Source organism: Protopterus annectens, chromosome 4.part0, assembly GCF_019279795.1.
Source record: "Protopterus annectens isolate FY-2018-M chromosome 4.part0, PAN1.0, whole genome shotgun sequence".
Lineage (NCBI taxonomy): Eukaryota > Metazoa > Chordata > Ceratodontiformes > Protopteridae > Protopterus > Protopterus annectens.
In genome coordinates, this window is record NC_056733.1 from 829,966,432 (window position 1) to 829,984,964 (window position 18,533).

At 40.5% G+C, this 18,533-nt stretch overlaps 1 protein-coding gene across 1 annotated transcript in view; it reads right to left on the reverse strand.

The window, feature by feature from the left end:
- LOC122800348 (protein HIRA) overlaps positions 1-18,533 on the reverse strand; it is a 1,504,941-nt gene that overhangs the window by 408,361 nt on the left and 1,078,047 nt on the right. Inside the window, exons 15-16 of the mRNA XM_044069797.1 lie at positions 10,258-10,516; positions 5,034-5,129 (exon numbers count right to left, since the gene is read on the reverse strand). Of these exons, the coding sequence (XP_043925732.1) occupies positions 5,034-5,129; positions 10,258-10,516 (355 nt within the window). The remainder of the gene's footprint in view (positions 1-5,033; positions 5,130-10,257; positions 10,517-18,533) is intronic.

Below are 18,533 nucleotides of genomic sequence, written 5' to 3' on the forward strand. Positions count from 1 at the left end.
GAGAAAATTGCAACATTGTCTCAAGATGTCCATATCTACCAAGATAATATAAGAAGATGAGAGGACGTACCACCACAGACTTGGATAAAATCAAGGCTTTAATAAAACGTTATAATCCTTCGTAAAGCATGGAAAACAAACAAGAAAAAACTCCTTCCAAAGAAAAGGTAAGTAGTTGGATAAGCGCTTTTGGACTAGGCCAAGTCCTAAAGTGCTTATCCAAATACTTACCTTTTCTTTGGAAGGAGTTTTTTCTTGTTTGTTATTCCACATTTTACGAAGGATTTTAATGTTGTTTTATTAAAGCCTTGATTTTATCCAAGTCCGTGGTGGTATGTCCTCTCGTCTTCTTATTGAATTCTTTTGTATGGAGTACCTTTAGTAGCGTTTTATTCTTTTTCCCAACATATCTACCAAGATGGCCATTGAGACATTAGGAAATTGCATAAACATGTGACCAGAGCCTGTATTAGGATTGGGCTATTATGGTTTAGGGACTTGGTTTTACCAGGGTCACCTGAGTGGTGTCAAGGATTAAGGCTAGACATTAGACAGTACTATGATCTGATATTACTGCTGTCTGATGCACTAAACAGCAGCCCTAAGCTTAGCTCCATGCAAGTCTTTCTGTGTTACAGGTTAAAAGTACAAGCTTTATAGGTTGACTACTATACAGTGTAATAACTGCCACTGTGCCTAATTTACAGAAGACACAAAAAGGCTGAAAACGGACACCTGTGTCCTCCGACCAACAAACAATCCCATCCCAAGCTCCCTGGAATGCCTCCCAATCCAGACAGACCAGGCAGGCACCCTCGGCAAGAAGACGCATGATCCTGGAACCTCTCAATGCAAAAGGAGCTCTCAAGTGCAGACTAACACCAAACAACTAAGTCTGTAAAAAGCCCTCTTGGTTGATGAAACAATCTCAGTTTAAGTCTCTGTGTGTTTCCAAACTCAGACTGGCCAGACTTCTTTACTACTGCACTAGAACAGCAGTCCCAGACTTTTTAATATAAAAACACACTTCGGTTAGCCAAAAGTGAAAAGGTACCAACTAGCTACAAGTAATAGACCCTTTAAGCTCCCTTGTGTTTCTCAACTCTGACAGACCGGGCTACGTTTCCATTCCCAAAACGACAAGCAAACAAATACTAACTATTAAATACGACTGCCAAAGATGAAAAGCTCCACGAACAAGTAGAAAATACACAAAATTTACTGTCTCTAGTGCTTTAGCAAGAATGCCTTCAAGGAGTAAAAAAAAAAACCACTGTGTTGCCTCCAAATATATACACACAAACAAATATCCAAATTAATTAAATTAATTGTTAAATTACATATTTCCAATTGCACTCTTATTCAAACAATTAGGTGTTAATGTATCATATTTAAGTACATATAAAGTTTATACAACTATTTATCTTTCTATTCCCACTAGAATTGCAGTCTCAGTCATCTTAATATAAAAACACACGCATCAGTTAACCAAACGTGAAAGGTATCAGAAACAACTAGCTCCAACAAGTAATTCTCACTTAAACCTATCTTTGTGTAACCCAACTCAGACAAACCAGACTACCTTTCGTCTGTCACTAGAACTGGTTCCAGCCTTCTTAATGTAAACACACACTTGAGTTAATCACAAGTGAAAAGGTACTAGAAACAAGTCTAACAACTAGCTACAAGTAATTACAAGATGATTCAAAGGCAGGCAAGCCAGCAATGAGGAGCACACACACAGTATAATGCAATCTCAAAGTACACTAACAGTCTAAGGAAGGGCCTTTTTCACTTTCTTTTGTCAGTAAGATAAGCAGAGGAGATAAAAGTGGAAGGAACTTCTAGGACCAGGCATACGTAAAATGAAACTCGGAGAAGCTTCCAAGGTCAGATATACAGTAGGGGCAGGAATCTTAAAAATCTTCCAAGTATTCAGAAGCCAAATTGTAAAACTACAAATAAAATGAGGACCCAGTCAGAACACCAAGGCCCACCACAGAAACCAAAAAGCACTGCAGACTGTAAAAATAACCTAAAATAATAGCTTTAACTTCAGATAAAGGGTGACCACAACATAAAAACTGATGTAAAATGTAAGAAAAGTGCAATATTGTAAATATACTTCATTGGGTGCAAAATATCGTCCAAATGCTTTGTTTCCACTCTTCCAGCAGTCAGCAAACTGTTTTAACTAAGGAAATGATTATTTTGAGCTGGGACACAGACAATGAATTACCTAGACATAGTAAGGCTTTATTCAAGTTTAATGTTACTGGCTTTGGAAAAAATTACTAAAAAAGGGAAACTGAAATCTAAACCAGCTGTAATTGAAGTACTAAACATTATAAAGGAGATAAAACAACTGGAGGTAGGATCCATAGAGAAAAGACAGAGCAAACTAGGTAGAAGTAAATGAAATATATGGGATCGATACATATGGAATGATGTTAAGAAGTAGGAATGAAGTTTGAAGGAAGGAAATGAACAATTTATGTAATATCAAGGTGACTGACTGTTAAAAGGCAATGTGTAGTGCATAAAAATGTTACCATAGTTTATTTTCTTTTATATTAATGTATGCATATCTGTCATTGTTTTACTTGTGATTTAATAATGATGTTTACAAAAAATATGGACTGGAGAACTATTAGAAAACAGAGACAGAACTCCGGAGTAAACAAAATTGCCTGTGTGGAATTCTGTAATAGAAAATGGGTTAGAAGAGGACACTCACACGAAACAGAACATCTAAGATGTATATCTATTTAATAAAGAAGTTTATAATACAAGACGCAAAATCATTAATCAAATTGTTAAGATGTACAATACAGTGAAAATAAAACAATACAGTCACTAGTAAATTCTGGATCTCAAATTATACCGTAAACAGTTAATTTGTTATTTGACTGTTTCTTGTTTAAGAAGCAATGTTACATCAAACCTGAAATTAGATAAAATAGTTAAGTGCTATATTTGGACTTAAATCCTCAACATTTAAGTCACTAGTGAAATCCTCCAAAGCAAAGTTAGAGTCCAAACTGGCCGCATCTACTAAAGACAATCATAAGGCCTTTTTCACATATGTCCGCAGTCTCAAAGGAAGCACTCATCTGCTCAGAACTGGTGGTCAAGGAAACCACATACACAAACACCATACATATAAGCCAACCTGCTGATAGACAGGTTCAGTGAGAACTTCACCCCTCTGTCCCCTCATCAGTAAATCAGGACAACCCCATCACCTGCACCCCTCCACTAATCTCTAGGGAGCAAGTCATCACTGTCCTCTCAAAGGCAAAAAATACAGCCTCCATGGGACCTGACAACATCCCAGGCTGCATCCTACATGAACTCAAGAAGAATCTTGCAGCACCATTAGGCACCTCATTCAACCAAAGCCTGAGTACCGGCTTGGTCCCAGCCAAGTGGAGGACAGCCACTGTCACCCCTTTGCACAAAGGTGGAGTGTCCACCAATCCAGGAAATTATAGACCCATCAGCCTAACTATTCTGATCAGCAAAGGCCATGGAATGGATTATCATGGACTTCATTAACAAGAGCATTGGCAACCTCCAAACACTCGATCTCACACAGTTTGGTTTCATCAAAGTGAAGTCATACCTGTTAAATCTGGTCAACTTCTTTGTAACAGTCACCAAAGACATGGACGATGGGAAGACTGTGCACACCACCTACCTTGACCTGGCCAAAGTCTTTTATACTACTCCCCACTCGGGTATAATAGAGCAACTCTCCCAACTAGACATCAATCCATATATTACCAGATGGGTAGCAAACTGGCACACCGATACAACCCACCTAGTCAAAATAGGGGAAGCTACCTCAAGCAAGACCTGTAACAAGTGGCATAAGATCGGTCTTGAGGACTCTTGCTGTTTGGGATGTACTTTTCTGAGATGCAGGCCAAAACCAGTGGGCTATGGATGACCAAGTGTGCAGATGACTGCAGCTGGGTGCCGTCATCAACTCCCCTAGAGATGTGGACATCCTTCAAGAGGGTCTCACCCAAATAAATGACTGGTGCCAGAAACATGGCCTCAAACTGAATATCAAAAAATGCATTGTGTCATCATCCCCTTTGAGGAGAGTGATGTCCTCACAAATTACCACATTAATAACAAAGTCCTAAGCACACAATTAGTCGTGAGGGACTTGGGCACCCAGGTTGACAGCAACCTGACTTTTGACCACCATATTGCCTCCTCTTTTGTACGGAAAATTTTCTACATGGCCCACCTCATTAGTAAGGGTATCTCATCCAGGGACAAGGTGGTCATAACATGCCTGTATTCTTCCCTTATAAGACTCATAGAGTACAGTGCCCCTTTCGGCATGTACCTCACAAAGCACATGCAGCAGCTGGAGAGACCACTGAAGCTCCTCACCAGGAAAGTACCCAAATTACTGCCTGCTAAATGAAAAAGGTCAAGAAATGCTTCTGAAATTAAGTTGCTTAGTAAATTCACAACCCAAGAACACTGCTAAAACATTCACCAAGGCAGGGAACTTTAACTAAAAGGAAAATGTCAGAAATGACATTCTTCCTTTACTCTACTCTCTTGAAGCATAGAATCATGCACTCTAACAGTTATTACACGAACATACAATTGATGCAGTGCAGTTTTAAAGAACAGCATCCAATCAGGTTACTCAAAGTTAAAACCTGCTAAGTGAAGATGTCTGTAAATGTCAACCTTTGTAACCAATTCAAAGGTTACCACACATAGTTGAAAAAGGACTCTTCCTACCCAAACCTTGCACTGCGCAGACTAGCTTGGAGGAAGAATCTCTGCATAGTAGTAGAATGATCATACGCAGTGGCTATTGCTCACATCAAAATGTCTCACATACTTCTTTATCAGATGGACATAATTCCGGGGATTAATTTCCCTGTACATCCTTCTGCAATAATATGCAAACAGCTGTAAAGCACTACAGAACCCAAAAAATTATGAACTGGAGTGCACCAATTGTTCTTTCTATTCCTTTAATATGGTCTATTGCTTACCTGTAACGTGAATGTTTTTTGTGGGGTTGGTGTGGGTAGTTTTAATGCTACAGTTGGTGCTGAAGTACCCGATGTGTCTTTCTCTATTGTAGTAGCCTGCAGGATAGAAAAAGAAAAAAATTACAGATGCTTTTCTTTGACTCTATCATTTCTCTCACCACTCCAAAAATGTTAGCTGTACCAAAGTACTCACCACATCTGTAGGCCTTTGAGAAGTACTCGGGCTGGCGTCATTTCTCTCTCATTTCTCCTCCAGTGGGAGTACATAAGCATCAAGCCCGATGCCATTTTCTTCAGTGTTTTCTGCCCCAGGTGCCTGCAGGGAAGGCTGTAATCAAATTGGAAGACAAAAAGACAGGATTCCAAACAAATAAAAGAGCAATAAAACAAATACACCATAACAGATATCCTCAGCTAAGAGTAACAGGGACCTGTCCTTTCAAGAATGCAGCTGCTAACATACATGGTAGGGTAGAATAGCTTAGCTGGGGGGGGAGGAGGAATGCTCTAGGAAAAGATGGTGTGGCAATCAAACCTGGCCTGCTCTGATCTGAGGTATAGAGAGATTTGTAGTGTTTGGAGAATAACATTGGCTGGAACAGTCTTTTCATGAAAGGAATAACAGAATCTGATGCAATGTCCAATCCATTTAGAAATAGTCTGTTTTGAAATTGCTTTTCCTTGTTGTCTGAATGTCCAAGGTATGCAACAGTCTTTCCCCTTATTCTCAGGATTGGGGAAAAAAGCAGCAGCATGATTTGCTTGATTTAAAGAAACCCAGTAGTGGGTAGTGTTGTGTTGTCTTAGCCAAGGTTATTCTGCTATGATCCTTAGTCTCTGTCTTCTGATTTAGTAATACTGAGGAGGTCATCAGGCAGCAGAGGTGGGAATGCATAGATTGTTAACAGTTTCAGTTGAATGAGAGGGCATCTACTTTCCAAATTTGGATGATATGTGTTTGTGCAGAATTTTTTAGAAGATGGTTGAGAGGTGAGGAGGCAAGGTCCACTTCTGGCTTGCCCATGTCAAAGTGAGTTGTCTGAAGAACTTCGGATGTAACCTCCATTTCGTGGATCTGTGAAATTCTGCTTAGGCTGTGTCACCAACACATTGTCTTTCCCTGGAACAAACTGGGATTGTAACTGGATGTTTAGGCTCAGTGATTTCTCCCAAAGATGCATTGTCAGTCTGCAATTATGTACCATCACAGTGGTGTTGTTGTCTTCAGTAAGTAAATGGCCTGGTTGGAGAGTTGTTGAAAGGCCTCGATGGCATGCATTACTGCCAGCATTTCCTTTTGGTTTATATGCAGATGAGTTTTCCTTGGAGTCCATTGTCCTTGATCTCTTGGTGGTGGTAGGTTTGCCTTGTTTTCTTGGTAAGGTATGAAAAAAATGAAAACTAAACCCGAACCTGTCGTCTCAAAATCCATTTGTCCTTTGTCAGTCTGTGCAATTTTCTGCAAGAAATAATAAGTTCCTTAGGGGAGCTTCTATTCTCTCCCTCTCCCCTGGCAGTAGTAGAGGAAATTGGGAAAGAGTTTTTAAGAAGGATTTTGAAAGGGCCTTTAGCCCCTTAGGCCCCTGTTCAAATCAGCAGTATGGGCCCTGAATGAATGGAATAAATGATGGGATTCCCCCCTAACCCTGTGTCTGGCTTGGGCTTGGCAGGAGGAGGAAGAAGAGAATCAGTACTAGAATAGAATACAAATCAAAAAATCATCAACATTAGTACCAGATAGCTAAAGCCTGCCTGTGCTGAGGCTTAGGAAGTCCCTAAAAAAAGCTCCTAGAAGAAGAATATTCTGACCTTGCCACTTTGAAATGTTCCTCATGGTGTGCAGCACTTCCCCCAAAAGAAATATCCTCAGGAGGAGGAGCCGAGGATGGAATCATCTGCATCATCAGAAGGGCTGGGATCCTCTCTCAGATGTGCCTGTGAACCCTAATCATGGAAATTAAATCAGCAGCCATGGACATAATTTGTGTGAAATCCTTATGAGGTATTTGTTTTACCAAAAGAAAATTGTTAACTTTTCCAGTAATTTCTGACATCGGCTGCTGAGCAAGAAAAGGTCCCCCAGTGAGTGCCAGCTTTTGATAACTTCGTATCAAGCAGGACAACCCACATGTTATGACTGCAGTTGCATTCTTGAAGGACATCTGAATCAAGTTGGAACCAGCAGCATCACCTGCTAAAACTTTCAATATCCATGTATGTAAGAAATTACTTCCTGTTACCCACTCCAGAATCCCCTGTACCTCTGTTAAAGGGCATAATCACCTTGGTTAAAGGGCATAATCACTATAACTAGAATGTAGCTCCATCCTCTCAGATGGACCAAGAAATCATCCTGAAATAAAAAAAAAAAAATCCTTTTAAGTTCCACCCTCCCAGGACCTAACCCGATGGCTCCTCTACCCATGTCCAACCAGACCTACTTGGTTCAAGAAAGTATGGGAATCAGGTATTCCGGGGCTAGATGAGAATATTATGGCCCATATGTCCCTGCTGGCAAACTCCCTTAGGCCCTCCACTCCTCAATGAGATACAAGTGGTAGGGTGAGGGCCAGCTTGCTGGTTCAAGGGAGGCCTACCTTCTCAAATTGACATTTTCCCTGCTATTGTAGGAAATACATTAGGAACCAAACAGAATTTTATCTTCTTCTTTACTACTTAACACCCTGCAATAAATGCAAAAAACATCGAAGTCTCATCCTAAGACCTTAAACAATTAAAAATTTATAAGAAATTGCATAAATGAAACAAGCCAGAATTTGAAATTTTTATTTATTTTCTTAATTAAGTGAACTGGTCATCGAGACCATTTTGGGTCACAACATGGATCTCAATAGCTACGGTAAACACAAAATGCATGCACAGTTTATAATAGCTAATCAAACATATTTCTGGAAGTGGGAGAACACAATACCAAGAGAAAGCCCATAAGACATGGGAGAAAATGCATGCTCAACACAGATAGTTTGCTTCTTCAACCTCAAACAATGTAATCCATTCAGTGGCCATACACTGTAAATAACACTGACTAAAATTTTAGTCTACTTCTTACTATTAAGGACTTAAAATAAAATGTTTTTGTTCTACAGTCAACACTTCTCTGGGATTTAGAAAGAACCCCACCACACATGGTAAGAGCTACAGTAAAAAGGTCCTGATTCTGCGATGCATACTTTGTGATTCAGAGGCACATTAGCCACAGTGTGGAAAGACAGCTTTACTAGCTGATGTGCATGTTTCTGAATCACTGATAATTATCTCCTGCGGTAGTCAACACTGGCAGTCCAGGGACCCTTTCATTCATTCTCCCACACAAATACACACAGACTACATACCCTATATACATGTACTTGGGTTGCCAGAATATCCAGGATGTCTCCTTTTTTGTCCTAACCTTAGAAATCATGGATGATTACAATCAGTCAATAATGTCACCATTTTCATACTTTTAATTGTGCAGAAACTGCTCTGCGATTCTAGACCTGTTGCTTTATTAATTTTTTAAGTGACTCCAAGTCACATATCTAAAATTCTCCCTAATGTCATCTAGGACTCCTCCTCTTTCTTGAACCCCCCCCAATCAGACATATTCCCATGCTGCAGTTCCAAATAACAAGTGTGTAGGGCTCAAAGCCCCCCCATTCCTACCTGCTACTGTTTTTTGTACTTTTATTTTTTTAGGGAATGCTACCCCTGGAATGTAGTAGTGGCGCAGGAATGACATTCTCTGTGGGAGGTGGCAGTGTGCCCAACTTGAACCTATTTTATTGCCTTTAAGCACACTATTGCTAGTATCCCTGGTGCCTAGTATTCCTCACCTCCAACACATGTTTTCCTTTTTCCCTTTCTAAGTGCCTTTCAGGACAATATGCAGAGCATCTCTGGTGTTTACTGTTCTCCTATCCCATGACTAAGTGCCGGTAATGGATAATGTTAATGACTTATCCCTGGTGTCCAGAGCTCTCTCCAGATCCACTCAATTATCTCTGGTGGTTAACGTTCTTCCCGACCCAGGTAGAGTTATGCCTGGTGGGTAGCATCTCCTCCCAAAACCAAAGTTGCAGGCTCTGCTCATTAGTACAGAGGTATGTGTGAAATTATGACAGCCACTCCAACACACAAAGTCACACATTCTTCACTCCCTACCCAATCACAGTGAGACAGTCATCCATGTATGCATGCTCATACAGACCCACCCCACCTAACTTACACCCTCATTTATCGTCACCCCTCACTGCTATTTTCCAGGTGGACAAACAAACACATGTGCAACCTCTCACATACATAAACACACGCACACACACTAACACTATCTGACCACGAAAGTTCCCTGAACTTAATTCAACCACAATGAATGAAAATGGCTTTTTGGTCATGTTCATTACCACTAGCAGCCAGGAGTGACCGTGCTAATTTATGCAGGCAGTTACAAAGGAGAGTGCATGGCTAATTAGCCTATGTCTCTCTCCTGGAATGCCTCATTATCATCAAGCACAGGCATGCAGACAGCCCACTGTAGTGCTGCACATCTTCGTTCAAAGGCACTGTGGCAGGATGTCTCTGAATGTGGAAAGGTTAGAGCAAGATGCACATGGTATACATCTTGTTGTAAACTTCCTGAATTTTGCCCTTAATACTGTGCTTGTTTTAATTTAATTCATGTCGGTATGCCATTTTGCCTGGGTCATACTTGAGAAATGCCTTCATAATCAGTTCACTTACATGGTTAAGAAAGAAAAAAAACTTAAATGTCAGCACACAGGATCTGTATAAACAGAATTTGCCTTTCTTGTGCTATACTCAGTTAACTATTCAGGGAAGGAACCAGTGTGTAAAGGCTAGTCAAATTATGTTTGCACCTTTACACATACTTCTGAATATACAGACTTGTGAAAGTGAGGGAGAAACCAGTCCAGCAGCACAAAAAAGTAACGACACCAGCTTCCATGTTTCCAACATTTTATAGCACTATAACAGTTTAGGAGGAAAAAGTTGACTTTAAACATTCCTCTCTGTTCTCAGCAGCCATTTTGACCCAGTAGTCTGTGCTGTTAGTGTCTTTCCCATACTATTAAAAACAATGAAAATGTCAAAGGCTATACAAATAATACATTGGGCAGTTAAAGGTATGCACAGAGACTGCCATTCAAGTGGCAGCAATAACAGAACAGACTATTAATAAAACAGATGACCATGCATTGTTTACCTGAACATTTACAGCCACTGGCACAGGTACAGGAGCGGCTTTGTTGTCTTTCCGAGGCCTTCCCTTTTTCCTCTTCTCTGTCACCTCTCCTTCAATCTCAAGTTTTCTTTTGGATAGTAAATGTGACTTTACAGTTGGGATTTTTTCCTCACTGTCACTACTGCTTTCTAGGCTTTCCTTAGGCTTCACATCCTTGGAGACACTTGGATCTTTTAACCTTACAGGTGAACAGGGAACAGCTACCTGTTGCTGTAAGTTCCTACAAAATATTAAGATAAGGATGCTTAGTCTATCCATTTCAAACAGGGTAGCATAACAGCAAATGGCAGGAACACAATACATTGAATGTAAACTCACAGTAGTACAAAGTACTCATGAAATGTAATGAAGGCACCACTAAGTGTCACCAGTGATGTTATAAATGCACATATTTCTCTCCACTGCTAGATGACCTAATGTTTACTGCAATTCATTCCACTTTTTTCTTACCAGCACACTGCAAATGCTCACTGAAGTCTTTTTCCATCATCTACACTTTTTTTTTTTAACCTTGAACTGCCTCTGAAACAGGGTATGTGCCTTAGGAGTTTACCTTGTAACTGAAATGTAAAGGGTAGCTCTGCTAAAGTAATCTGCAAAGTGCATGTTCAAAAGCTTAATCTCTATTTAATGTGACAGTTTTATCAGCTCTATTAGTACTATTGGCTTCTACATTTATACACAGCTATGTAATCACAACTTATGGTTCATAGGTAGGTACTAGGCTATCGGCCCTGGGGCCTATACAAGCCCAGCCAAAAAGGTACCCTGGCTTTTGCCACCCAAGAAAATTATTTTCCTGTGCCACTGTCGAGCAGAGCCACAGAAGTGATCCCCAGGGTGAATTTCCCATTTCCCAACCAATCATCAAGATTCTTCTTGAAAAGTGCTAATGAGGAGCTTTGTTTGATATAGACAAGTAGTTTATTCCAGAGTATGGGAAGTCTCTGGGACAGGAATCTATCCCTCCAGCATGTTCTGTTTATTGTGATGACAAGGTTTAGGTCCCTAGAGCGTGTAGCTCAGAGGGATTGGGATTAACAGCTCTGGATTTGACATAGCTTTGTATGTTAGGCAGAGATCATCTCTGAGTAGGGGATATGCAACGGAGTAAAGCTGGAGTTTTTTGAGACGGTCAGCATAGGGCATCTGTTTGAGGCCAGTAATCCTCTTTATGAGGTATTTCTGCGGCCTTTCCAGTTGTTGGAGATGTCTTGTGAGGTACATACCAAAAGGGGCGTTGTACTCTATAATGGGTCTAATGAGTGATGAGTAGAGGGGAACAATGACCTCTTTTTTTCTGGATGAGAAACCTTTTGTGATGAGGTATGTCACGTAGAAGGAATTCCTGACTACTGTGGTGATGTGATTATCAAAGGAGAGACTACTGTCCACCTGTGTCCCAAGGTCTCTTATCACACTTTCGGTGTTAAGTATACTACTGCCTATGTTGTAGTTCATGGGTACAGAGTTTTTACCAAAGGGGATGACAATGCACTTTTAGGCATTGAGCTTGAGGCCATGGCTTTGACACCAGGCATCTGTCTCAGTGAGGCCCTTTTGTAGGATGTCCACATCGTTAGGAGTTTCGATTATGGCTCCTAGTTTGCAGTCATCTGCGAACTTCGTTAGCCGAAGACCTTCTGTGTTAGCCTGTACTTCAGAGAAGTAGATACCAAAACAGGAGAGGACCCAGGACTGAACCCTATGGTACTCCATTTGTCACTGGTCTGAAGTCGGATTTGGAGTCTGCTACTTTCACAGTGTGGGTTCGGTCAGTGAGCCAGTTGGCAACCCATCTTGTGACATAGGGATTTACACCTAGTTTAGCAAGTTTATCTATAATTCCAGAGTGGGGGATGGTGTCAAAAGCCTTGACGAGATCTACATAGGCTGTGTGAACCACCTTACCCTTGTCTACGGCTTTGGTGACTGCTTCAAAGAAGTCTATCAGATTTAGGAGACATGATCTGCCTTTTACAAACCCAAACTGGGTGGGATCCAGAGTTTGGAGATTAGCAATGTCTTTGTTTATAAGTTCCATAATGATACGTTCCATGGCCTTGCAGACCAGGCTCGTCAGGCTAATGGGGCGGTAGTTCCCGTGGTCCGTGGTGGCTCCCCCCTTGTGGCGTGGGATAACCGTTGCTGTGCGCCATTCAGCAGGCACAAAGCCTGAGGTGAGGCTATGATTGAACATGGTACTTAGGTGGGGTGCCATTTCATTCTGTAGTTCGTGTAGAACGCAGCCTGGGATGTTGTCTGGTCCCATTGATGCTGTGTTCTTGGCTTTGGAGAGTGTGGTTTTTACCTGTGCAGTCGTGATTACAGGAACTTTGCATTCTTCCGGTATAGAGATGAGCTCTTTAGGGGGTGAGAGGGGGGTAAAGTTAGCACTGAACCTATCTGCCAGGATGTTGGCAATATCAGTTGGGTCTGTATATTTAGTGCCATTGTGCTGTAACTCAGAGCAGATCTGAGTGTTGCCATTCAGATTCTTGACATAGCTATAGAATGCTTTGTGGCTGCCTTTAGAATCAGTGGTGAGTTTGTTTTCATAACTAGCTTTAGAGGATTTTATCAGGGATCACAGCTTCTTACTGAGGCTGACCAGGGAGCTCCTCCACTCCTGGGATTTTACTCTCTTTTGCAAGAGTTTCTTCCTTCTGTTGTACAGTTTGTTTATGGCAGGGGACCACCACATTGGCTTCCTTTTTTTGGAGGATAGTGTCTTGGTTCTGTTTGGGATAGCACGATCCATGCACTCATGTAAGTGCTTATAAAGTGCAATTGTGTAGGATTCAGTAGTCGTAACTGTATTGTCCATCTGCATGGGTGTCATAAAGTTCACCACTTCTGTCTTAAGAAGCATGAAGTTGGCTTTGGAGAAATTTTTTATTATGGTTTCCTTAACGGGGGGGGGGGGTATCTAGGGTAATTAGCTTATGGTCGGATCGGACCAATGAGGCATTGACTTCAGGTGTGGAACACCGGTCACTCATATTGGTAATGACTAGATCTAGGATATTGTTGCCCCTGGTGGGGGTGTGGATAAGCTGATCCAGGGCATTGGAGTTTATGAATTCCAGAAAGCGTTGAGTGAAGGAGTTGGTACACGAGTAGTTTTCCCAGTTAATGGTGGGGTAGTTGAAATCGCCCATTATTAGGGTGCTTGTTTGAAACCTAATATTTTCCAGTACATCAAGAAAAGAGGAGTGGGAATCCTGGGGCATGGTGGGTGATCTGTAGCAAGCTGCAATTTGGATTGCAGTTTTGCCCAGAGCTAGTTGCACTTGAATAACCTCGGCTGCATTATGCTGAGCAACTAGCCTGGAGGTGTGGATATCCTTAATGAATATGGATACACCTCTGCCTTTGGTGTTCCGGTCCAGGTTACATGGCCGAAAAGTGTGGTATGAGTTATAGCCTGGTAGTGCTGGGGTGCTCTCTTGAGCCTTGAACCAGGTCTCAGTCACTACACGGATATCGATGTCACGACACTACAACCTGTGAGAGATGCATACTGATGTTATTAATCTCTCTTATTATAACATGGACCATAAAGTGCTCTGCATACAATTCGCAACAACATGGTGTTTAAACACAAGTATACTCTTGCTTTCATTTATGTAATTTAGCCGTCATGAATTAACAGAAACAATAGTAAGGAAGCGATCATTGAGATCATAAGATGCCTAGCCATATACACGTTTAAAGAAACAAACTTAAAAGTTCTTGCTATCCTCTGCAAGCACTTAATAGTGCTCACCTTCCAAATCAAGCATGGCTGAACATGACAACCTTGGTTTAAATCTGTCTCTAATAGTCAAGACTAGCCTTAAAAGTAGCCAAAATAACATTTTGTTTGACGTGTAGAGGTTGGTAATTTATTCATAGTCTGGAAATGCATAGAGTTTGGAAACAATCCCTCTGTTGAATTTTGTTTATTTGATGGTATATATTTAGCACCCTAGTGCAGGTATTTGTAGAACCACTGGTTTTGTGAAGAAATAAGAGGTCAAACAGGGCTGGGTCTTTTAAGACTCAAAAAATGGGACACAGGTCACCTCAGAGTATGGAGAAGGTTACAGAGCATATGAAGAATTGTGTCATTCTCTTGACATCTGAAGGATTTAAGGCCTTTAATTTTCTTGTTCAGAATTCTTTGGGACCTTTCCATTTGAGCCTAGATTTGTACATAGCACACAAGCAATGTATTCAATGAAGGCTCTAAAAAGGGAAAAAGATAGTGGTAGGATGACTTCTTTTGATTTTTAATTCCCTTAAAATTAAGTGGGCCAGAGAGAGAGGGATTTCCTAACTATAATGGAAACATGATGACTGAATGAGAGAGAGAGAGTTGAACTCAGGTCTCTTATGGCCATAGTTGTCGTACACAATGTAGCATATAAGGTGGGGGCAGCTTTTTTTTTTTTGCCAAATAATACTACACTGTACTTTTCTGCATTTAGCTTGAGACCATTTTTTATTTCTGTGGGATGTGTGTATTCCAAAGACCACAGACCAGTTCACTTATCTAGTTACATGAAAAAGAAAAAGAAAATAGCAGAGAGTCGACTTCTTGCTTGATAAGACCAACACAGTATAGGGGTGCTCTCCACTATATAGTAATTAACTGTAATTATACTTATTTTGTGATGTAACACATTTCCAAACTTCTAACAAAATGAGAGACTACAGGATAAGAAAATTATTAAAACAAACCTGAAAGATTACTTATGCCTTCCCTCAACACACATGCATACCAAGCACATTTAAACGTAATTATGAAAAAAAGCTAACCAGGATAATGAGCGTTTATCTTCCCAAATTTGCCTTTTTAGCGGTCTTTACACTTTGCAGCTGCTCACTTCTAAACATGACTTTGTTAGCTCATGAATCAGATGAAATTATTCACTTTGGATTAGGCATGACTTTAAAACAGAGAGGTATAAATTTATTAGGGTTTTCTGAACACTTTCCTCACAAAGGAGAAAAAATGTTTTCTACGTTCCCATTTTCATATATTCAGCATATGATTACTGTAACTATAGTACCTTGTAAAGAAGCTGAATAAACACAGTTTTAACTCTAGTAACAAACTGGACATAACGTATCTGTTATGTTGCTAGTGCATCAAACTGAATGAAGAGAGGCAGGCACTTAAACAGCTTGTTAAATAAATTCTTGATGTCTCTCTCTCTCTCTTTTAATTCTTTTTAGAGGACATGGGACTTGGTACACAAGTTTGTTTTCAAGGACAACAGAGAACTGAGAAAGCATTGAACATTAACCGACTCGTTTAATGTCACAATTAAGCACTGTAGAAGTAAAACCAAACCTGATGGATGCAAGATGGACTGCCATCCAGTGCCAAATGCCATACTCCTAAAACTACATTCAAATCCAAATATTAATGTCCCTCCTCCATTTTACAGTCAGTCTTGACTACCAAACTGTTTGGGGATGTCCACCCAAACACTGGTCCTTCTCATAGCACATTAACCTCCATGGTTTCCACTTCACAATCTTGCTCCTCTCAACCTACTAAATTAACCAGCCATCTTTTAATATAAATTTTAGTAGTATTAAAAATAAACTAGCAGACTTCCATGCAAGGACAGCATACCTCAAATGAGATGTTAACATAGCTAATGAAATTTGGCTAAAGCAAGACATAAAAGATGAGGACATTCAAGCGCCAAGACACATTATTCTAAGAATAGACAGAACCAAAAATGGCAGGTGGAGGTGATACATTTTATAACTCCTCCTTTAACTTAATAGTTTATCCCTCAAACACCCAGACATAAATTCACGGAATAATAACACAGTGGAGGAATTCTTCTCCCAAGTTTCCTTAAACATTTCACAGGAAGTTAACATAAAGGGAGACCATAAGCAATGGTACCTTTAATGATGCAAAACACCTCTATGGGCTAACCGAGCTTATTATATCCAAAGGTGGATACGATGCACATTCCGAAAGGAAATTCACCTTAGATCCTCACTAAACCCCCCCCCCCCCAAAAAAAATTATCTCCTCAGCTGCTCTCCCTGACAGCCTATGCGTCCTCCCAAGTTTTGCTGTACGGGACCACCACAATATCCATAAACTCCCCTGCTTCTACCACACTTGTAATCTGTCCTTCTCCTAAAATGACACATTCATCTCAATTTTAAAATGAATAAACCAGAATCAACTACTAACCCTTCAACTAGATGATCCTGTCTCTGTATTTAAACACCACTTTCCTCAACATTTTAAATGTACATGCCCCTAAAAAAAAACAAAAAAACAAAAGAACCAAAGCAAATCCACAACCCTGGCTCTCCACACAAGCCAATCAACTTATGCACATAAAAAACAAAGTATGAGAAACCTGGAGAAAAAAAAGATGACAGTCTGGCCTACAAAAATATAAATACTTCAGAAATAGCACCATGGAAAGGATTACATTTGATAAGAAATCATATTACATCACTCTCCAAATTTTAAATCAGAATAACCCAAAACTTTTCTGGTCTTCAGTCAGTCAACCACTAAATCCTAATCAAGTCATCCAACCTAGTCCATCTGCTGTCCTTAAGTCAAACTGCTTGGCCTCCCAATTCAATACATACTTCATAAGCTCTAAGTTCTCCTAAATTTCTCAACCTCAACTACCTCACAGCCTTACTCTAAACAATACTCCGAAACATTTTCTCCACAAAACCATCTGCTTCTCTATCAAATCAAAATACGATTATCATGCCAGATAACCTACCAGGAAAATACAATAAAATGGCAGCAGATGGTCTGGCCTACTTGAGACATACCTCCTTGGACTATATGAAGAGAGACATGACTGAGCTCGCTGCATGTGTCCCAAGCAGGTATGTCCGTAGCCATAAGCAGCATTCTACCGTCACCCAGAATTATGCCTCAATACAAACAGAAAATTATTGACTTTAACAATTGGATTAGTTTCTGGGGTCATTCTAGGGGGTCCAGTACCTGACATCCTGAGAAGATATGATCGACAGACCACAATGCTTTCCTAGAGATGGCCTACATCAGTCTCACTTGGGCTTCTGGCAAAGGCCCTTGTTTCCCCATAGTGCCTTATTTTAGGAAAAATCATGAGGTCAAAACTACCAACATAAACATTTCAACAAAACACAAATTAAAGGTTATGCTGCTAAATGCTAGGAGTCTATACATGAAACTGCACTCACTGCAACCATTCTTAACCCTGGAAGATGCTGAAATTTGTGCAGTCACAGAAACCTGGTTCAAAACTGCAGAGAGCACCCCAGCCTTACCTGGTTTCTCTTCCTATCGAAAAGACTCCAAACAGTGGGCAGCAAAGCCAAAAGAGGTAGAGTTTCAATATATATTAAAGACACACACACCTCCAGGCTGGTCAAACAGTATAACACACAAGAGACACTCTAGGTGCAGTTAACCATTCACAAGATCCTTATTCAAATCACAGCTAGCTACAGGCCCCCAAATTTGACTCAAGATGCCCACTTCACCTATCTGGACCTCTTCGAATCTATCAAGATTCAACTCTTTACCCTGATCCTGGGTGACTAACTACCCAACCATAGACTGATAAAACTACTCATGCCAGAACACAAATGCCCAGCGATTACTTAATTTTATCAATGCAAATGCCTTGGAACAGCTAGTTGATACCTTCACAAGAGGTGATAATATCTTGGACTTGGTGTTAACCAACATGAGTAACCAGTGCAGCACCCTTACATTATCATCCTCCATGGTAAGATATGACCATAAAGCGGTCACTTTCAAAGTCACCATCTCCCCTGACCCCCTTCTAGCTACGGTCAAACAAAAACATTTATCCAAAGCCAAATACAACCTCCTGAGGGATGGTATAAACAGCTTCACAGGCCTCTCCCCCTCTGTAGGAACTGGCACCATTGTCTAAATCTACAACAAAGTACTATACAAGCATTTATATACATGCATGGAATCAGGAATACCAGACGGGAAAAAATCATCCACCGCAAGGTAGAGTAAACCTGTCTGGTGAACATCTGCAATAAACTATATAACAAAAGGAAAAAAACTGCTGTCCAGTGTGAAGACTGGTAGAGATGGGTGAAGGCTGCCAGCCTAGCCAGATAAAATTGTGCAGATAATTCTATCATTTGTAAATATGAATGTTGAACTTAAAACAATGTGGCAACACTGCCATCTGCTGTAAAGAAAGCTAGAGTCAAGC